At 38.8% G+C, this 22269-nt stretch overlaps 1 protein-coding gene across 1 annotated transcript in view; it reads right to left on the bottom strand.

The window, feature by feature from the left end:
* LOC103360855 (macrophage mannose receptor 1-like) overlaps positions 1-17958 on the bottom strand; it is a 21242-nt gene extending 3284 nt beyond the window's left edge. The window contains exons 1-30 of the mRNA XM_008286765.1: positions 17819-17958; positions 17122-17478; positions 16542-16712; positions 16141-16296; positions 15918-16031; positions 14621-14758; positions 14323-14502; positions 13480-13634; positions 12498-12611; positions 11748-11863; positions 11437-11585; positions 11146-11345; positions 9943-10061; positions 9694-9766; positions 9418-9571; positions 9199-9237; positions 8113-8276; positions 7934-7995; positions 7060-7157; positions 6140-6282; positions 5794-5899; positions 5161-5288; positions 5033-5068; positions 4782-4844; positions 2699-2801; positions 2037-2269; positions 1347-1512; positions 836-1003; positions 638-754; positions 271-426 (exon numbers count right to left, since the gene is read on the bottom strand). Coding sequence (XP_008284987.1) covers positions 271-426; positions 638-754; positions 836-1003; positions 1347-1512; positions 2037-2269; positions 2699-2801; positions 4782-4844; positions 5033-5068; positions 5161-5288; positions 5794-5899; positions 6140-6282; positions 7060-7157; positions 7934-7995; positions 8113-8276; positions 9199-9237; positions 9418-9571; positions 9694-9766; positions 9943-10061; positions 11146-11345; positions 11437-11585; positions 11748-11863; positions 12498-12611; positions 13480-13634; positions 14323-14502; positions 14621-14758; positions 15918-16031; positions 16141-16296; positions 16542-16712; positions 17122-17478; positions 17819-17882 — 4042 coding nt within the window. The 5' untranslated portion in view covers positions 17883-17958. The remainder of the gene's footprint in view (positions 1-270; positions 427-637; positions 755-835; positions 1004-1346; positions 1513-2036; positions 2270-2698; positions 2802-4781; positions 4845-5032; positions 5069-5160; positions 5289-5793; positions 5900-6139; positions 6283-7059; positions 7158-7933; positions 7996-8112; positions 8277-9198; positions 9238-9417; positions 9572-9693; positions 9767-9942; positions 10062-11145; positions 11346-11436; positions 11586-11747; positions 11864-12497; positions 12612-13479; positions 13635-14322; positions 14503-14620; positions 14759-15917; positions 16032-16140; positions 16297-16541; positions 16713-17121; positions 17479-17818) is intronic.
* Positions 17959-22269: the final 4311 nt, after the last annotated feature.

The following is a 22269-nucleotide window of genomic DNA, read 5'->3' as shown; positions in this document are numbered from 1 at the left end:
CTAAGCAGAGGCTCTGCAGTCCACCACCGTGTGGTATATAGTTATATCACCTGTCTGCTTTGTGATCCCACATTATTGACAGTGGAAGTTACAGTTTGTTTGCCCTCCCCAAATTGTGCCACTAGCTTCAGCTGGCAAAGTGAATAACTGCAATTGCAAAATCTGTCACAATCAGTGATCTCAAAAGACAAAATAATTTGTATTGTTTGATCTTAGCACTATGAAGAGATATTGTTACAGTTCAAATTGAGTGAAAAAGGATTGTTTTACCCTTTGGTGTTTTGCAGATGTATGGTCTTTCATAGAACCCATGGTCTGCCTTCCATGTCCCATCTGATGTGCTAATCTCTCCATAATTGGAGTCGAATTGCTCCTCTCTCCAGTTCGTGTAATCCATGACTGTCCTGTCCAACCACAGCCACTCCTCTGGAGACAAGTAGACAAATAAGTGATGTGCTTGTGCTATAACATAGAAAGCAGCCCCACTTGTGTACAATGAAAATAAATTATGAATGAGTGAAAAACAAATGATTTTAAAATCAAAGCATTATTTACAAAAACAACTTCACATGAATATATCATTATCATTAATTGTCCAATGTTTCTCTTTTTCTGATAGTAGACAGTGTGCATGTACCTTTGGTATTTTTAAACAGACCCATCCAAAAAGATGTGTAGCTGTCATGAAATGTCTTCACATTTCTTGCAATGAAGTCTTGTTCAAAGGAATCTTCAATGCTGGCAAGCATTCCACCTTCACAAGATGAGAAAGGATTTGTAAATAAAAACTACAAGATGTTATTGTCTAAAACCATCTGTCAAAGTAAGCACTTACCATGTCTTACACAGCTAGCTGCTGCATTTGCCCACCTTTCTGATTCTGTGAAAAATATATAGCAGTATTCCCTAAATGGTTTCCAAAAATATTTTTGTAGCCCATATGTTAAATCTGGGTCTTCAGGGCAAATTCCTGGAAAACCTGTTGGTTCTGGTGGTGGCACATCTGTGAATAAGAGACAGCGATGACACTGGGATCAATTAATTAAATATTTGTATACTTTAAAATCTAGTCTATTAAAAGCATTTCAACTATTGCGCAATATTGCAAACAACAACAACAAAACAACCCTATGTAGCATCTACAAATATGCAAACAAAAGTGTTCAATCCATATAATGTACATTTTGGAATCACATCTTATATTAAAGCAATGATCCGAACAAATAAGTCAGGGTATGACCCAGTGTTTTCACTGTAATAACTTAAAGTTGAGACATGATGGCATATAGGATGAGTTACGTATCCATTTTTTAAAAAAATGAACATTAGCCTGTTTGTGGTTGTACCTGTGGACTTCATGCAAACACTGCTCATGGTCTGATTGCAGTTAGCGGTTTTCCATTTTCCATCCACATCCATGTAGACGCAAGCTCGGTGTGTGCTCGGTTCATTTTGACCCCAGTGAGAAAGTGTTACATGCCAGCCATCAACAAATTTGAAATAACCATTGGTCTAAAAAGAACAGAATAAATAGAATGGACTTAGTGTTATTGTTTAACCATTTGTTTTTTAGAGATCATCATAGTAACGAGTGAGGAGCATTCGATACATGTGCTGCACACAGGAATGAAAGCACTGCAGACAATGGAGGTTGAGCAGGACAAACTATGTGATGACACTGTTTCTAAAGTACCCTGAGCATCTTTTTCAGCGTCTTTAAAAGAAAGTTTCAGTAACAGGCTAATATAGACCAGTGATACTGATCAACCAGTATATCCGTGGTATTTTGCCCAAATATACCTGTTCCCCAAAATGACTTGGAATAATTCTGGCAAGCTTTTCTAATTCTGTAATTGTGCTATTGCCTTAATTTTAAAAAAAAACATGTGGCCTGGTATTATTGTTATTTATAATATTATTTGGAATTGGGCAGTGTAGCCTAAAGTAACAATTACTTTGTTAGGACTTTCTACAGCAGTCAGTACTTGCAAACAAACCTTTCTTTTTGGTTTTTTTGGAGGTTTTCACAACGATACCTGCACTTTGCTGAGTCCAATCCACACAGGGGCCTTCAGAGTCACAGCCAGCAACTCAACATACGCCTGCATCCACTCATTTCGCAGGCTAGCAAGGTTGGCGTCATCACCTTCACAGTTCTTTTTTGCTGCCTCCCAGTTCATTTGCTGAGGAACAGCCTTGGCAGAGTCATTAAGTATTTTGACGTAGGTGGTAGGAGCTGTTGGTTCAGGGGAGTCCGGAAGAGATGGGACTGTTTAGGATGAGAAAGAAAAAAATATATATCTGAAAATTTTAAAACACTGTACAGTAATTTGGAAATGTTATAGTTACAATGCAAATTTAATCACAGTCTTCATCTTTGGAAATTACTGATTGCAGAACTGAGAACACTCACAGCAACTTACTATCAGCATGATTAGTGTTACAGACAGTATTTCATACCAATGAAAATACAGTTTTTAAATAATTTTATGCCTTAGTTCACATAATTTCTAGAGGTTTTATCATATTTTGGGAAGACAGAGAGCAAGCAAGCCAGAGGGAGTCTAACTGGGCTCCACTGAAATGGGTTAGTGACAGATTCAGTAACACAGCTATTAGATTAGCTGATTAGCAATTACAGATTGATTTTAAAAACCGTTGGTATGCCACCAACTCTCCTGGGTGGAAAAAGGCTCACCAAGATTTTGAAGACAGATAAAACCATTTGTGTCATTGCAGGACTTTGTTATCCATTTACCAATACCAAGCGAAGGCCTGGTATTGATCACAGCACAGTTGTTCTGTTGAAACAAAGATTGAGGTTAACGAGGAAAACAAGAGTCTTGGTAGTTAGGAACATACAGGATGATTATAATGGCAATAATAGCATGTTCTTGTTCACTGAAAGCCTTTGATCCCATGGAAAAAGAAGTTTTACAAAGTTTTGCCATTAAGAATAGGTTTACATACTCCTGTAAAGACCGTGCATATTGTGGCAGCCTTCAGTTTCAAATGAGTCCTACAGCTCTCACGTGTCTTTGTCACAAAAAACTATCATTTATTTTGGTTCTTTCATCGATATTGGTAGCCTTTTAGAAAAATGGTTTAAAAATATATACACAGCAACTTAAATGATCAGTTTTGGTGATGTAGAAAGCTGTGTTAATCAAATTTTGTTACTGCCATGGCCTCTTAACTGACTGATAATGACTGATTATGACTGACTACAGTGGCTGACTTCTTTGAGCCAATTTAAATAGGGCCTGTTTGTGACACTCATTAGACTCAGTCAAAGAGGCCAAAGTGGGAAAGTCTAAGGAGTTGAATACAGATCTGAAAACACAAACTATTGAAAGTCCCTTGGAGTGTGCTGCTGGTCACATGGACTAAAAAAAAGGCTTTTTTTCGCAAGAAAAATGTAATGTTTAAATTGAGCATATATGGAGCTGTTTGACTGAAATGGCCAGAAATATGTTTGGAGGAGAGAAGGTGAGGCCGCCAACCCCAGGAACAACAAATCTACCATCAAGCATGGTGGTGGCAGTATTATGCTCTGGGACTGTTTTTCTGCCAGGGGACTGGTGCTTTACACAAAGTAGATGGAATAGGATGGCAAATAGGAGGATTGCCTCCACATTCTTCAGTAAAACCTCAAATCTACAGCCACAAGGTTGGTCTTGGATGCAGTTGGGTGTTCCAGTAAGACAATAAGCACAAACACACATCAAAAGTGATAAAGAAATAGTTAAATCAGACAAGAAAAAAGGTTTTAGACTAGTACCCCCAAAGTCCTGACTTAATCCTCATCAAGAACCTACTGACTGTGATGAAGAAACAAGTCTGTGTCAGAAAGCGAATTTAGTTGAACTACACCAATTCTGTCAAACGAGTGGTCAAAGATTCCACCAGAAGCTTGCCAGAAGCTTTCAGGACTGTATGTACGCCGAGAACAGTTTAGTATTAACAGTCTGCAGATATGAATTCAGTTCAAAATTCTCTGAAGAAATTCCGTAGTGTTATGTTTAGTGTAAGGGTCTGCTACACAACACCTTCAACATTTTTAACTAAAGCATTGTCTATTTGTACCTCACTGCTTGAGGTCGGTTGTAAAAATGCATGAGTTGCCTCAAATATTTATTATGGACCAAGTTAACAAACCCAACAAGTCTCTTAACCTATGAAGTGAATGTCCACACGTAGTTGTTCAAGTCAGTGCTTTCACTTACTTAAAAAACTGTCAGAAAATGTAATCAAGTGTATGTCCAAGCAGGTTATTTCTAACTATATGTTTACATACATTTAATAGATATGCTGAAGTATACAATCAAAGAAGCTAAAATACAATGATGGGGATTATTTCAAAGAGTGAAAACCACACTAATAAACTATGCTAATTATGTGTTTCTAAGAAAATACCATATGGTTCAGCAAAATAAAGAATCTTATTTATGTTAATGCTTTCAGTGACAACCAGTTCAGTTTGTTGTAGGCTACTCTGTGGCATACAATAAATCTACAAGTTGATTGAAGATCACTCACTCTGTTCCATTTTTTCCTTTTCCCATATCCGGTATGATTATTACAATAATTCAGGGAGTGTGGTAGTCAGATTATAAAGTCACTCACAAGATATGTCATCTCATGGCATTTTACATGGTATGTATATATGTATCTATATATATATATAAAACATATTCTAATAACTGGGAGACAATGTCTCCCATATCTCTATACCATAGGATAAGTCTCATGTACCCTTCAATCAAGCTTTTTAGATTTACCTCATGTAGCTCATGGAAGAACCAATGATGTCTCATCCATCTATGTCCATAGTCAAGGAAAATCTGCAGTGAAAAAGGAAATTTTAAATGTAAATAACCAGATATATGGTTATGAACAAAGCAAATGTTTTACACTCTTAAAAACAGTAATAATAGTATTGACTGAATCAACTTGATGCATGCTTTGCTTTTATGCACAACTATGTCTGCAGTGACATTAAACTGTAAAATGTTAGACAGTTAAATGTTACCCGGTGCCTTCGGTAAAAGTTAAACGGGTCATGTTCCTACAATGGAGAAACAAAGATCACAACACAAATTATCAGCAAAGCAGGACAATTCAGCCATTTCGCATCTTAAAGCATAATTGTGTACTTACCTGAAAACCCAAGTTGGTATATGAATTTTGTCGGCCATCAGTCCAAACAAATTGACCATGATGTAAATTATGAAAACCAATCCACAGGTCTGTTGTAGGTGCATCAGCCATTTGAGACATCAAAAACACTGAAATTTAAAAAAATGATTTACGGTTCACATATTTGCATGGAGCTGGAGGTTATACACTGTAGTAGACGTAGATCTACTATAACTGCACAACAACAGAAAGAAGTGCGAGCACATAACCCCCGCAGTGGTGACAACATTTAACTTGTTCAAACCAGTTTAACTCAAGTTCGGCCAAGTCGGGCTTTTTTATTTGTCATTTATGTGTTTTCAAGTCCCTCTCTGGTCATTGATTAAACCCCAAAGAAGAAACCATAGTGGACGTTTTTCCATAATAGTCCCTTCTTGCCTTAAAATGGCATGAAGATAACTGTACACCATTGATTCCTCTAGAATGTGCTGATCTATGAAGTCTCTGTCTACACCCATCCCTCGTCACTTGGAGGCAGCTGAAGCACATCACCTCTAGTGAGTGCAGCTGTAAAACACTCTACAGTATGCTATGGCAAGTTGTAACAGTGGAGAAATTTAACCAGTAGACCTGAAACTAGGGGATGAAACAAACCTTGCACATGTCTTGAGGAAATAGAGGCCAAGTTTCCACCCATTTGTTGGCATTTTTGCCTCGCTCCTTCCCACGTTAAATTCTGGTTGTTGATGATGTTGTAACACTGGAGTTGAGACGTCATAAGTTAATTTACAATCCTCCAAACGTGTGCTGAAAACAGGCATGTCAGCTTCACATGACAAAATATCTTCACGTAAAACCTCAAATTACAAAACAGAGCGTTAGATAGAAAGCTACCACAAGATCAATATTTAAAAGATATTTAAATATTTCATTTCAGCTGTGTTCTTCAATCCATCTCCTCCCATCCCTTCAACACTCATTGTTAAAACTGACATCTGACCTTGGAGTGGAATTTTTTCCAGGAGACTGGGCAGCCACCTTTAGGAGGCTCTGTGGGTGCCACGGTGGTGTTAGCCGGTAATGAGTCACTGCGCTTACAAATGGAGTTGTGCTCAAACCCACAGTTGTAATCGTGCCACAACCCTGTGGATGAGACCAAGATATGAAAATCAACAACCAACACAATCAGCATTTTGATATAGTATCAAACATGGATCAAAGCTATATTTCTGAAGATTTTGATGAAACTGAATTTGTTTTTCACTCTAGTTATGGGCAGACTTTTTTCATGAGCCATTCAGTGTATTTACATTCAGGTGTTACTTCTCCACTGTGTTTAGCCTAGTAGGCTAGCTGCCTACTTATAGTTGTCTTTTCCATATACTGAATGCAGTAATGAAGAGTCCCACAGCACACAGAGAAGCAGCTTCTAATGCAGTAACTATACTAGCAAAGTACAGATAGTCTGTTCTGACTGATGGAAGGTTTTCTTGTAAATTTGACATAGGCTGTATAGAATAAACATGTAGTTCAGAGGTTATAACTAAGCTTTGAGAGAAGATGTAGTTACATAATTTTAGATCACTGTGGTTAGTTTTTATTTATTTATTTTTTAAATCGATCAACATGAAGAATCTGCAAGGCTAACTTCACTTCAAATCATGTCAGAAGCCTTAAAATCAGTTTGAGGTTGTATAAGTTGCAGGCTGTCTCAGGTATTAAACTGTCTCGAAAGCAGATATACCAGTTGCTCTTTTGTTTGTATTTCTGACAAAGTGGTTGCTCAGTGAGTGTTTGCTGTAAGATTAAACCCCACTAGCTGGTACTGTGGTAAACACTGGGTTTGCCAAATCGTCCAGGTTCGTTTCATGTGTGTCTAATGTATGTCTGATAAGGTGAATCATGATTGATTTTACTCACCAGAAGTGGACATGGCAGCACAGTTCTCATCAAAATTCTTGAAATCAGGCTGTCCGTCTTCCCAGCTTTGAAACACCACTTGAGAACCATCCATCCACCTCAATGAAACACAAGCAACTTAAGTCAAATTTGTCACAAACCGCTCCTTGTGAAAATATAACCAGCACAATGACATAGTGGTTTAATTCTAAATGTTTTGTGTTTGTCTATTAAACTATTAACCCTGCTAATAGTTTATACTGTTAATAATATAACTCATTTTCATCAGATCAGAGCCTTAACACAATTTTTAGTTTCATTTCCATCATGACTGTTTAGTTTTCACTGTAACGTCCAAGTAACATAGTCAGGAAAGACATGCAAACAGAAAGAGTAATCCCCAAAGTATTCACACGACAACAGCAGCGCTTCAGGTACCCTCAAGTCAGTCACAGCAGTAACCAGATGAACTGACGGGACAATCTGAATTTTTCTTAAATTCTTCATTGGTAATTTTGTAACCGTCACCTGCAGCTCCAGATTGGCATATTGATTCCTAAAATGTAGACAAGAATAAGAAACCACTTCTCTCAGATGCAGAGACTTCATTAAAATAGTCTTTGCGTGATCATGGCTCAGTCAGACTCACTTTGACAATGTAGGGTGTTTAACTATGAGGCACCTATATGACATGAAAGAATGATTCATCTAAATCACTGAACTCCTGACTCTGGAGCAAAAAACCAAGATGCCAAAAAAAAAAAAAAGTGATTGAATCTGTCTGTAAGGCCAACCAATGATACGTTTTATTTCAACTGATGACATGACCTATGTATTCTATCAATTTCATTTTTTTTTCATTTTCCTTTTTCGTTTGTATTTATTTCATACTCACTGAAATGATCGATCAAGACCTACAGTCAGGCCTATCCAGTAGGACCCATACATTCTGGATATCTGCACAGAGGGTAAAACAAACAATATACACAGTTTGCTCAGTTTAAATGCCATGGCTAGTGTACCAACTAGCGTAACTGGTAATTGCTTTAGTGGAGTATAAATGTCTCTGCTCACCTGTTTCCATAAAAAGAGTCTTTCAGCTTCACTGTTGATAGTTACCAGGTCACCATGTCTCTGCTGGCAGAAGTGACGTGCTGGGTCCATGGCCATCATGTGGTGGTTTATGTAATACTGATTCCCTTTCCATATTAGCCATCCATCAGAGGTCGTGTTATACTCTGGAAAAGTGTCAGCAAAATGGAATGCATCTTCAATGTACATGTAAATTCTGACTTTTATGTATTTGTGTTCTTGATAGAGTCTGACAGCTGTTTTACATTCAAAGACATGCAAAAAGTGTGCAAAAAAAATTAACAAAAACTAGAAACAAGGTACTTAAACAACAAGTTTAGCAACACATCTTGGTAGTGGTGGAAAGTACATTTGCTCAGCTGCACTTAAGTACACATTTCTGAAGCACTTGTACTTTGGTATTTCTATTTTATCACACTGTAGCCCTCCACTCCGCTACATTTATCAAACAGCTCTTTTAAAATTAAGCTTTTTCACAGTGGGTAGTAAAAGTTTTTAAACCGTTTCCAACTTTTTGGACTTTTGATGTCCAACAAAAGCAGTGTCTAGTCCCACTTTCAGATGTCTGTGAGTTGTTAACAGTTCCACTATTTGTGATTTTTTTCCTCAAAACTTTTCACATAGTTTCATTTCAATAAATGTCAAAATGATCTGATGTCTTGCCAAAAATTTTAATGTCAGAAAAGAAGTCCCAATCACAAAAACAAACAAACAAACAAACAAACAAAGAAACAAAAACATGAGTCAGAGCTTGTTTTTCTTCTTTTTTCTCTATTAATCATGTGATGAGCCCTCTGATGTATCTGCTGGTTTCGTAGTTCAACCCTGCAGAATCTACAACAGTGGCATACTTCTGACACATTGCTACTTGTTTAAAATTAGGGAAAGATTGTAAGTGTGGTTCACAGACTCCACAATTAACAGCTTTTAAAAGAACTCTTTCATAAGTAGAAAGAAGTTTCTATGCAAACTGTCAGCAGTGAAGCCTGAGGGCAGCAAGGAGGACTCAATCCTGTAACAATAATGTCTGTCTATGTGGTCACGTACTTGTACATAATGGTCACTTACCAGGAGGGACGGGGTCTGGAGGAGGCTTGGGAGTGACTCCTGTAAGGGCAAAGAAAGAATTCATTCATGGCGTTTATTTCTGAACGCAGTGTTTAAGTGACCAGAGTGATCAGAGTTCTGAGCACCGGAACACACACAAAAAAGACAACCTGAATTCTTTAGTAACATTCATAAACAAATGTAACAGAAGTATTATGTAACCACATGGCCATGCTTTACCTATACGGATCTGGCAAATCCAGTTGTTGTTCTTCTCACAGTGAGCATCGTTCCAGGACCCAGCTCTTTCCCGCCTGTGGACTTTTAGCTCAGCACAAGATTCCATGCCGTTTTTATTGTTGGGCTCTCCATCCTCCCAGTGTTGGAAGTTTACCTGCAAACAAAAGCAAACAGTAAAACATACAATCATAAACTGATTTCTTATCATTTAAATTGCATAAACAATTTGATTATACAAAATGCAAACCAGTCACAGAAAGAAAATTGTGAACTTACTGGGGATCCATCACTCCATACATAACCTGTGACTGGGTCCGGGGCACTAAATCCAATCCAGACTGTTTCATAGCTGTAATGGACAGATTTATGTTCATTGTTTAATTTTTAATGAAAAACTGAAGTAATCTGTCTTAAATGGATGACAGTGGTGTGTGAATAGTGATAATGTGTGATGTATAACAAGTTGTATTTTACAGTAGAATTTCTTTTTGTGTAACTCTAATAATAGATAAGGTCCCACCGTACCGATGTGGAAGCATTCGTAGCTCGAGAGCGCTGTGGATGCTGAGCAGGTCTCCTCCGATAGCTCTGCAGTAATCTCGGGCCTCATACCAGGTCTTCGTCTCTGAATACCCAGTATACAGCTAAAACACAATTCAAGAGGTCCAACTGTGATTTGAGGTGTGGTAGTGTCTCTTTGAGCTTGATACAGCTTCTAAAGGAAAATTGAGACCAAACTACATGCTGGTCTTGGCCAAGGGGCAGTGTCTTCATATTAGCTGATTTTCATTGCCAGCAATTACCCGAGCGAGACGTGTTTCACAGTTTAAAAACATCCATGACACTATATCCACCACCTACTCCACCTAAGTGATGTATTCCTGGCTGCTCTGAGGGCTGACAGAATTAATGTCAGGTGCATGCAGAGACTGGTGGAGGATCTCTGTCTGGTGATACCAGGTCCAGACCAGCAAATCTGAATCTTACCCTCAGGGCGGCATGCCAGCTTCAACTATTTAAAAAAATAAATAAATAAATGTATGTGTAAATGGTTTTCATTGTCTCATTAAAACTATGTTTCTTGGTAAATATGCCAAAGTAGTTATATTCTAGTCAGGTGGGTAAAATCAAATTAAACCTTTTTTTCTCCTGGTCTTGATTAAAAACAGTTGTTTAAAATTAACAATAATTATCAATATTGACTAAAATTAGGCATGACAACATTTTCAGCGTTACCCAAACATCCACAGTCAAATTTTGTTCTGGATGCATGCTCCTGTAAATGAAACAGCTTTAATGTGATTCCTTTCAACCAGGAGGAGTTTTGACTCATTGTGCTTTGTCGGGATTTTCCTGTTCGTGTTGTCTTGTGCTGTCTTTCGCTGTAAGCATTCCCATATTTTTATTATAAACTGAGATCTCTGTCGTACAACACCACTGTATTTATGAAACTATTGTGTGCTTGGATGTATGTTTATATGGACTACATGTTTATATAAAACCAGCTGGTGCTCACTGAACCTTGAGGAACATGTGACTTTTATAATCTGCCTTGGGGTGAATGAAAACATGGCGTTCAGTTAACACTAATTGTGGTGCAAACAGTTTTTAAGGTGGGTGTGCAAACTGCGTAGAGGACACACAAACACTACACACAGTACCACTGTTTGCGTCAATATCATGAGTGCAGGTGTACGTGTTGTCCTTGTACACATGCAAGGATTTTACCTTATAGCATTGGTTTCTTGAGTACAAACTGTCCCAGCCATCTGCACACTTGAGGGAGGGAACAGTTGGCGGGACAGGGGTTAAAACTGCCCCCTCTGCCAGGTGTTTGCAGATGTACTTCTCCTTATTGGTACAAGGCAACACATCCCAGAGGCCTGCAAAACTTCCAGTTGCCATAGCAACACAACCCTGTTGGTGACCTTGCAGTGACAAAGGTGAAATTGTCAGTGGTCATTTGTGAAGCCATATTAAAACACATCTTATTAAGAGAAGTGTATGTTTTTCCTGTACCTGGCATTTGAGTGTTCCAGTGAGTAAATTTTACTGAGTCTGTGTTGGTCCACACAAAAACATCAATGTTCTTCTGATTTGAGAGCCCGAGCCAGAAGTGCTTCTCTGATCTCAGCCCCACCAAACTCACAAGGAAGGCATTATCCACCCTGGAAACACAGTTACACAAGTCACATCACTTCGGATTTCTTAGTGACTGAGGCATAAAGTGGATGAATTCGTTGACTGAATTACTTCTGAACCTATAAAATACAGCATGCTAATGTTTAGGATGCTTATAAAATGTTAGGAGTCAGAAGAAATGTTTCTACCCAGTTGAAACATCTGCCAGGTAGGAGTCTGAGCTCTTGCAGTCATCTTTCGCTTCATCGAACGTCTTTGTCTGAGTTCCTACAAAGTAGCAGTACGAGCCGTGTTTCTTCCAACCCTGAAAATGAAACAAAAAATATCATTAGCTTGTTGCTGTAAAATCTTTTAACATGATTGTATCATATTTTTTTTGGCAACAAGTAAAATTGTATGATATCACCAGAGTTTTGATAGAGTCAGTGACTATTTCCTAACACACAGCATATCATGTCTTCACTTTGCACATTGTCATTTGTTTGGTAACAGTTGTCTTTAGTCAGTATGTTTTCATTTCCCTTAATGAGAAGACATTTCCTACTCATCACTATAAATATTTAAATAGTCATCTATTTTTATTGTTCATTGTACTGTGTGTATACTTTTTTACTCAATATTTCTCTAATCCCCAGTTTGTTAAAAATATTTCAAACTACATGCCAGCCAGGAGTAGGTTTTGTGAAAGGTATCAAACATCACAAGTTGCTTAACTTTTAAGTTTATGATGCACTTATTCACTTGTTAATAGCTATACAACATAACAGAAACAAAATGTAATTAAGAATTTGGAGTCAACTCTCAGTTTTTCTGTGGACATGCATTGGCAATCAAAGTAGCGACGTGAAATCTTTCTGACAGCACTTTAACTTAGGGAGCAGTACATTTTTAACTACAGGCAGACATCTTTTAACAAGTTAGATGAGATGTTCACACACCATTTTGCAGCCTATATTCTGTTCCACTTCATCTCCAGAGGGTTCAGAGGCACTCGTCTTCATACAAATGAAGCCATGTTTCTCTGTACATACGCGGTCAGCCCAGTTCCCATTCTGCAAGACAGAAATGTCCTAAAATGTTCATCTACGTAGCACCTGGATGTTCCAATAAATAAGTAAATCATCACACAAAAAGCCCACCATACATACCAACAGACCAAAATATGTAGACAGACAAATCTTACACTTATTTGCAATTGCTGATCATTTCAATATAAAACTGTGTCTACTGGAGGTTTTCTACAACATATTTCAGCCTGATTGCAGAATTTGTTCCCATTTAGCCACAAGAACACTAGTGAGGTCAACTTTGGATTGTTGGGTTCTCTGTTTAAATTTGTAAGGTCCATACCTTTCCATGTTAAGCGCTGCGTGATGATGTTGGATGATAAGACTCAACTTGCATTATGCAATCCAGAGCGACAGAGGTCAAGGCACTGGACAGTTAGGTTCTTCAATGTGACACTCAAAACTTTGCCTTTTGAGCCTCGCTTTACATGCAGAGGCATTTTTTGCGTTGAAGCAGGAAAGTGCCTCTCCAAGACTGTTGCTACATAGTTGGGAACAAACTAAAATATCATAATATGCTGTAGCATCAAGTTTTCCTTTGATAGGAACTAAAGAGCCTAGCGCTGGGGTGGGCAATCCTGGTCCTCGAGGGCCACAATCCTGCATGTTTTAGATGTTTCTCTCTTCCAACACACCTGATTCAAATGATCAGCTCATCAAGCTCTGCAGAAGCCTGATAACGATCCTGATCATCTTTCTATGCACTTCCATATGTGTTGTCCTCGGCAGTAAAGTTTGATACGTAGCTGCATAGTTTGCTGGATAAATACTGGATTAGTTTTCATTATTGGACAAATAATGACGCTTTTATAAGATGCTAGCAGGACAACCACACCCACACCCTACTCCTTACCTGTCCCCTGATGAGAACACAGTCTTCTTGGCCAGTGGTGATAGATGGTTTCCCATATTCCCAGCTAGTAAAGCTGACAGTAGAGTGGTCACTCCAGTCAAACAGGCCCTCTGTCCGCTTGTCATTCAGTCCAATCCAAAGCTCATCAGTGGATGCTGCAGACAGAGAAAAAAATGTAATTACTATCCGTCATGTAACTTTCTTGAGGCTCTCAGCTCAACCTGTAATGCTTTTCTTGTCTTTTATGAGTCAGTTTTAGGCTGCTTTCATTTTTGGAGGAGGCTTAGACAACATTAAGTTGCTAATATATTGCACAATATATTTTTCAACAATATTGTCCGGCCACATTCTAGATTAAACCGAAGAGAGACGTGATATGTTTTTCTTGGTGGGACAGACCACAGCTCATACATGTGAAACATAACAACGAAACATAACTACAACTATGCTGTTTTTGTAAAGCTGGGAATATTGGGAAACACTACTTTAACCCTTAAAGTGTTTAAATGTGAAATTTTGAAATTTTAAAAAGCTGTCATGAATGATTAAAAAAATGTCAATATTATCTTTTGAAAGTGGAGTACAAATTCAAATTAACATAAAATGTAAGTACTCAAATATAGGCTTTAAAATGGTACCTAAGTACAGCAAATGCACTCAGTTACATTTTACCACTGACTTTCATTTTGAACAGTTGAAGGACAATGGAAGCAAATATGTCAGTCACTAGTATGTGTACAGAAACTACTAAGAAGAAGGTTTCTAAAAGTACTTTTTTTCCAAAGGATGGTACCAGAGGAAAGGCCAGGGGGCTCACAAATGAACTGTTTGTTGGTGCCGTACCATATCCAAGCTGAGAGATGACAAAGCTTTGGTCTTCCACGTTGCGGATGCTCACAAGGTCCCCTCCTTCCTTACGGCAAGCTAACTTAGCATCAGACCATGTTTTCTGAGTACGATTAAGGTGGAAGCAGTGGCCATTGTAGGGAATCCAGGGTGCTGAACAAAATCTAGCCTCAGTAGCTGATTACGAAAAGAGCAAATAAATAGAATCAAAGAAACAGAATGTCTGAGATCATACAGTTTGTAAACTCTGAACAGCAATACTCTGGCTTGAAAGAAAATGACTTTTTCCTTTTACCTTCAGTTGGAGGAGCTGAAATGGATATACTGTGGCAAATGTAGCCCAGGTTCTTATCGCATTTTGAACTTTGCCAGGAATACTGTACAGCACCATCAATGACTCCACAGACATGCCCTGGATTCGAAAGTGGATGTCCTAGAACAAGATGATGGTTGGAATTAGGATGATGACACTGACTCATGGTAGTCAGATGTGTCCGAGTCCAATTTAAACAAATTATTACCCAGTACCACAGGCCTTTTTGTTGTGTAGTTGCTAAACAAAGATCTAAAGGTCAGAGGTTTGGAAATGGAGATGTCATGATAACAATCTTGTGATTTGTTTCCCTTTCTTTCCCAACACAGTGTTTCTATGTGACTAACTCTTTGCTAACAAGGTTATAATAAATTAAAACAGATTTTGATTTAAAAATAATAATCCAATCAAATAATCAAAAACAAGTAAATGTATATATGTCTGACATAATGCTTATTGTACAACTTTTCATAAAGTTGTTGGCAGCACTGAGTTGGGAAATCATGATTTTTCTTTTCGACCAGTGAAGATTTGATGTAACTCTTCCAATTGGGACACCACTGGAGTGGTTTCATCTGTCATACCTGCTAATTTTTTCTCCTAACATTGGCCACAAATGCAAAGGTAACTTTATTCATTTTTTTTCTCATAAGGTAAAATTCAGCTTCTTGTGGTGAACAGAAACACTAACATTATTTGACCACATTTTCAACATCATATAACTGGTTTGTATCGTTCTATCAAAGCAGAATTCTACCATCAAAGATCATATGTACATATCAATAAGCCTGCAAAACTTCAGGACTCTAGTCAAAATTTTTTCTCAAGTTATGGCACGTCAAACATTTCTCCATTTATTGGCTCAGAGAAAACATTGCAAAAGTCAACATGACCTGATTTTCTTCAAGAATTTTTACCTCAAAAAGTGACAATACCTGTAACCAAACATTTTGCACTTGTTACTAACATATATATATATATATAGAGAGAGAGAGAGAAAAAAAATCTAATAAATATGAAATGGTCACATGTGAACTTCTATTAAAATTTGATGAACTGAAGTGGGATGACCCTACAGAAATATTAGCAGTGTAACTGGGACCCCTGCAGGGTTTGTAGGGTACTGATGCAAATGATCTCTAGTTTATAACTGACTGTAACTAAAAGAAGGCAGATGGGATAAATCAGAGCTAAAGTTTATTTTTAGTATTATAAGAATAGCAACAGAAAGTACAGAAGTGGGGGAAAAAAACAAAAACAAAAACAAAAAAAACCCTACCTGAGTCCCAACTCAGGTAACGGTACGGCCTCCCACTAGACCACTGCCAGCCATGTTCTGAATTCAGGTTGAGTCCAGTCCAAAGCTTGTACTCCTGTCCTCCACCTAGTAGTGCTGTGAGTGTTTAAAAAAAGGAGCATGAAAGCAAAAATAACACGTGAGGCTCAAACCATTATCACCTGCTTTAGCAGTGCATCAACGATGGGATAACAACCATCTGTACCTGTGATATAAGCCTTCTCGTGAGGACTGGTGATGCTCAGCAGAGAGGAACTCTGCTGTTTGCAGCTGGCATCAGCCTGGGACCATGTCAGAGCTGACTGTGTGTTGAGCTGATAATTTGCTCCTGTGGTAACGTCTTTGTTCCAGTTCTTTTTAGCTGTGAAACACACACAACATGAACATAAAGATGTATTTAGAAACATTTTAATGTCACATCTAGTCAAGTCAACATTTCATTTCAGAGGCCAACATGAATGTAAATCTGTGCTGGGTCTAAATCCAGTTACTCTCTGATTTTATGAGTGTTATTATTGTGAAGGCCATCACTGTTTCATTTATTATACACGCACATGTTCCCTTCTCCTACAGTATGGTAGTATGGTTCTTACAGTCAGTACTCACAGTTAGTTGGGCAGTAACCCCACAGCTCATTTTCATATTTTGTCTCAACTGCACACCAAAGACGCTGATCTTGGGACTCGACTGTTGTGCATTCTGAGTACCACTGCTGTTTGTACATAAAGGGAAACATGCAGGGCTTTCCAAACGCATTTCCTTCTAGGGTGAAATATTCTGAAAGACCAAGACAAGAATGAAAGAGCAAAACAAAAAATGATGTTGATTAATCAGAGCACAGCTGCACCTAAAGTGACAGGCATTTTATAATCATTTATGACAGATTGCTTAACAACTTGAGATTGTAAATTATTTTCAAAATTGTAATTCCTCATCGTAATTTCACTGAAACTATCATAACATCACGAGTGCTTTGGTACTAAACACTAAATTCAAAGACATTAGTACTAGTTTGCCATCCTGTTGGTTAAAGCTAACGTATATTGGAAATCTCCTTAAAAATGTATATGTTTGATATATATAACCTCACATTTTAAAACATAATCTGTAAAACTGCCAGTCTTATTATTCCCACTATAGACTTTAATACTAAAAAAAAATAACCATGAATTGCTGTGTTTCATACCTCTGTATGTTCTTGAACAAGCACCACTGGACGTCCCTGAAATTGTGAGGTGGTTATTGGGTCCCGTGGTTTTGGAGAGAACAGCTGTGTTATCTGCAGTGAGCTCAATGTAAAGCTCTTGGCCTTTGAGGGCGAGCAGTGTTTCATTCCTGCATTCCCACCTTTGGAGTTCACTGCTTTCATTACAGTCATAGAGGCTTATTCCACTCCCCACAGTATTCCCCTCGGCTCCAAGGCACTTATTCAACCAGCTAGAAAGAAGTCGATCACCAGTTGTCCACTGTATCTCAACGCAGAGGTGGTATTTTTTCAACAAACAAAAACCAGTGGCCTTGTTAGTTAGTTCAAATGGTGAATCTGCAGAGAGAGCATGTTTCAACACAGTTCAGTTTAGGTTATATTGCAGAAGAAACCAGAAAATCTTTCAATAGAGCTGTTTCATCTCTGTCTTATTTGATTTCCTATTCCATGGACAATGTGACTGAATCATTCACAGACTAAAAAGAAATTAATTTAGAAAAAGTTCTCATCATAAAATAATCACATATACCTCAAAATAACACCGTTACAAATCTACATCAATTTGGTGAAGGTTATGACAGTCTGACACACAGGTAGGTGTACCGTGCAATATACGTGAGCTACTGTGTAAAAACCTCAGAAAAAAAGCTTAAAATAAAACGTTGGAATACTGTACCGTCTGACGCCAAGCATTGTGACGTTTGAAAGAGGAGCACGACAGCTATAAACTTGATCCTCATTGTTGGGGTCTTCTAAAACGTCTTACAGCCAGAGACACAATCCATGCATTGTTCACAAAGAGTATAGGAGGTGTGCTGATGATTGTGGAGAGCAGAGAATTTTATTAGCGTTGGCACTTCCTGCCACGTCATGCAGCCACAACTTTTTTGTAATTCTTTCAAATATACCATCGTCATAATTCTACAGTATTTTACGTCTGGTTAAGAGGAAGAGGTTGAGCTGTTATAACCCATCCGCTAACACTTGCACACTCAGCTGTTTACTGTAGCACAGTGTGTGTTCCAAGTACTGCTCGTCAGACTCGCACTTACAACACGTACTCTAGCATTGGGCAATCATCTGTATTGCTATACTTAGTACATTTCACAGACAGACTTGTTGTGGTGGATTTGGGTGTGGGGTGTCTGTTGGAGGGAGCCTCTAGCTTAATCTGTGATCATAGCTGCAGTTATTTTTGTGGTGTTTGAAAAAATATAAATCTAAAATAATAATTTTCACAGTATCAGCTACTTTTTGTTTACTATTTCCTATACTGTCACAAAGCTTGTGTCACTCCTGAGTATGTCAAATACGATGGCTGATCCCGACTGAATCCATCCATTATCTACACACCGCTTAATCCTCACGAGGGTCGCGGGGGGGGCTGGAGTCTATCCCAGCTGACTTAGGGCAAAGGCAGGGGACACCCTGGACAGGTCACCAGTCTATCACAGGGCTACACTTAGAGACAGACAACCAAGCACACTCACATTCACACCTACGGACAATTTAGAATCACCAATTAACCTCAACATGTTTTTGGACCTTGTGGGAGGAAGCCGGAGAACCCGGAGAGAACCCACGCTGCACGGGGAGAACATGCAAACTCCACGCAGAAAGATTCCGGTGCCCTCCCGACTGAATGATTTAACAAATTCCAACTGGGCATTCACCATCACCTGTGCCATTACTCCCTTTGAAGACCATCAACAAACATTTAGTTTTGTTCTTTGAAATACACTATAATTAAAAGTTGCTAAACCTATCGGGTGAGTATTTCAGTTGGTCAAATGACCAAAGTACTGAAACAGGTGAAACTATCTTTTTAGGAGAATATCCGATGCAGGGCAGTGTGCAGTGGTTAGCCTCACTGCTAGAAGGTCCTGGGTTTGAATCTCCTGTGATAGACTGGTGACCTGTCCAGGATGCACCCTGTCTTCACCTTAAGTCAGATGGGATAGGCTCCAGTAAATAATAGAAGAGACAGATATTGAAAATACAAAACAAGTTCACAACAGCGAATCTCTGTTACTTTCTGTCATTCAGGCTTTTCGGGTTGTGTGTATAAGTGTAGTTTTAAATCCATTGTTCCCTTCATCACTATGATTTGCCCTTTTGCTGCATAACAGGCAGAAATGGAAAATCAGAATGAACCTCTAATTGCGGTTTAAACATGATTCAGATTCTAAAGAACAAATCAGTTAACTGGGTAAAGCATTGTGTAACAGTTACAGTCAGGAAGCCTTCAGACTGCTGACAGTCTGTTTCTGTGTCTGTACATCAGTGCGACCTTCTGAAGAGCAAATTTTGATGACGTTGTACTTTTGCCCTTATACAGTATGTTTCCTTGAATGTTTACGATAGAGGTCAACAGTGCGAAGTTAACATATCCAAAAATTTGCTCAGTTTGAATAGAGTGAAAGTATCCTTAAAAATCTTACCTTGTGGCTACACTGAACACATAGTATAGGTGGACTCGATCAATGGAACTGGCTCCACCACGTAGGTGGTGTGTATGCACTGTGAGTTCTGCATTGCATAAAAACAGATCAGTCTTCTATTTACATTTTTTACACAAGGTGTGCGTGACCCTTCCACACAGAAAGAGATCATGAAGCATCACAATAAATGCCTACTTAGTATCAAAAAGAGTCTTGATCATCCTGTGTGCTTGAACGCATCCTGTGTGACTGTATCCTTGTGAAAGAACATTTCATTTCATCAGACGGTTCTTTGGAAAATCAACACTGAAAACTGGAAATGAAATTGTACTTCCGGTAGTTTTACCAAGGTTTAGCAGAATAACTGAAGGCTGTAGTGAATCAGAGCAAGGCAGAATACGGGAAGTCACAGGATTTTTTATTTCTTTTTTGCCTTTATCATACAGGACAGTGAAGAGAGACAGAGACACGTGGGAGAGCGTGAGGGAACGACATGCAGCAAATGAGCCTCTGGTCTGACTCGAACCGCGGCTGCTGAGTCAGGGACTATAGCCCTGTACATGGGTCGGCGTTTTATCCGGTTGAGCTACTGGGGAGCCCAGACGACACATGATTTAACCACAGAGAACTTTCCCACCACCACATGTACTAGCTCTGTGTTCGATATCAGTCTGTGCAGACTGCTGTGAACATAGAGTATGAACAGAGTCGTGTGTCTACTTTTGAAGTCTGCACACATGGTCATGGAAAGCACTAATTGGCTCTAATGTGTACTAAGGTAACGTTTGAGTACACTGTACTTGTTGAAGTAAGAGATGTATACAGAAAACTCGTTGCTTTTACTTACATTTGAACACATTCATTATTGTGCTTTTAGTTATAGTTCAAGCACATTGTGTAAAGAGTTTGGTACGCTTATCTGTTGGTGCTCTGTTACTCTGCCACATACAGTATACACCCTACTGCCTCTGTTCAAAGTGAAACCAGCGGTTTTGAAGTTCAGTGTTGTGGCTCTGGCCCTCTCCAACTTGACAGTGCCGTACTGCACCTAATTCCTTGTCAATCCAAAAACAAACAAAGAGGTGGAGCGTGAGTGGAGCTAAAGCAGGCCATGCAAATGTCTGTAGACCGTGGACTGTCGTGTGACAGCAGCCACCTGTCTGTCAAAGTAGCCAAACTTCTAATTATTCAGAATATTGGGCCTTAATACAGTTGAAATAGGTGAGTCACTTAAAAATGTGTGCTCACAAACATAAGCTGAAAAGACTTTTATTTTATAGGACTACATATATAAATATAAATAAATAAATAAATAAATAGAGGTTTACTGTTTGCATCCTGCTGCAGGGTGGAGCAGTTGGTAGCACTGTTGCCTCGCAGCAAGAAGGTTGCCGGTTCGCGTCCCGGTGGGGGCACCGGAATCTTTCTGCGTGGAGTTTGCATGTTCTCCCCGTGCAGCGTGGGTTCTCTCTGTGTTCTCTGGCTTCCTCCCACACAGTCCAAAAACATGTTGAAGTTAATTGGTGATTCTAAATTGTCCGTAGGTGTGAATGTGAGTGTGCTTGGTTGTCTGTCTCTCAGTGCGATGGACTGGCGACCTGTCCAGGGTGTCCCCTGCCTTCGCCCTAAGTCGGCTGGGATAGACTCCAGCCCCCCCGCGACCCTCGTGAGGATTAAGCGGTTTGTAGATAATGGATGGATGGATGTTTGCGTCTTTATCTGAGGTCAAACTGTGCAGTCACATCTGCATGAAAAGGAAGAATAAATATGTCAGTGTTTTTTGTTTTTTTTTTCTTTCAAAGATCCTTGCTATTCAGGTAGTTTTTTGGTGACTTTACTTGTTGTTAAAAAAAAATACGTGTTTTTACTTAAATGCACTTTTGGCTTTTCTTCCCAACCTTTGACCTTAAGCTATATCCGGCATACTGTGTTTGTCATTGGTTGACAGTAAAAGGAATGATTTGTCCTGATGAATAATTGTGGTGGGAAAAGAGGAAGAGGTGTGTGTTTAGTCAACAGTTGAACTGTGAACTGACTCCTTTTTATGCACTTTTAAAGAAAGAAACACTTTGCTGCAGCAGGACAGACAACTGTCTTGGTTAAAACTATTTCTTTGGTAAAATCTGTTATTAAGCAGTTAACAGGGTAAACTAAAACTGTGTTCACCATTTTAAAGTCAAGGACATCATTTTCAATTTTTATAAACTGACATCCTGACCAGGCTTATTTGGTCTATATGACCTTCTGCATGAGTTTAATAACTACTGTAACCTCATAAAACCAAGATTCCCCCCTTTAATGTAAATGCTAAAAATGAAAAATATTATTTTTAAATTTCAAGATTTATATTTTACTACTTTTTACTTTTGGCACATTTTACCACTTTCTTGCTAATATTCACAGAAAACATTTCAGCTCCTGTAATACTTCAAAAAGCAGTACAGTACTTTTGATTTCTTTGCATTGTGGTGGGAGTGACCCTCCAACTGTAAGCTGATTTTCCTGAGAGCAGATCAAGGGCCAACATCACCAGCTGCAGTCCAAGATGGCGGATTTGGAGGCTTGTCCCCAGCACCAGAAACTCACTGAAGAGGCAGCTGGATGACTTAGAGGACCACCACAACAGCAACCTGGGCAGCCTGCAGGTAGAGAAACATGAAACAGAATTGACAAGACTAAGTGGTTA

This window comes from Stegastes partitus, unplaced genomic scaffold (genome assembly GCF_000690725.1).
Source record: "Stegastes partitus isolate 25-593 unplaced genomic scaffold, Stegastes_partitus-1.0.2 Scaffold468, whole genome shotgun sequence".
NCBI lineage: Eukaryota > Metazoa > Chordata > Actinopteri > Pomacentridae > Stegastes > Stegastes partitus.
The sequence above is the reverse complement of the archived record's forward strand: the minus strand, read 5'-3'. Positions and strand labels throughout refer to the sequence as shown.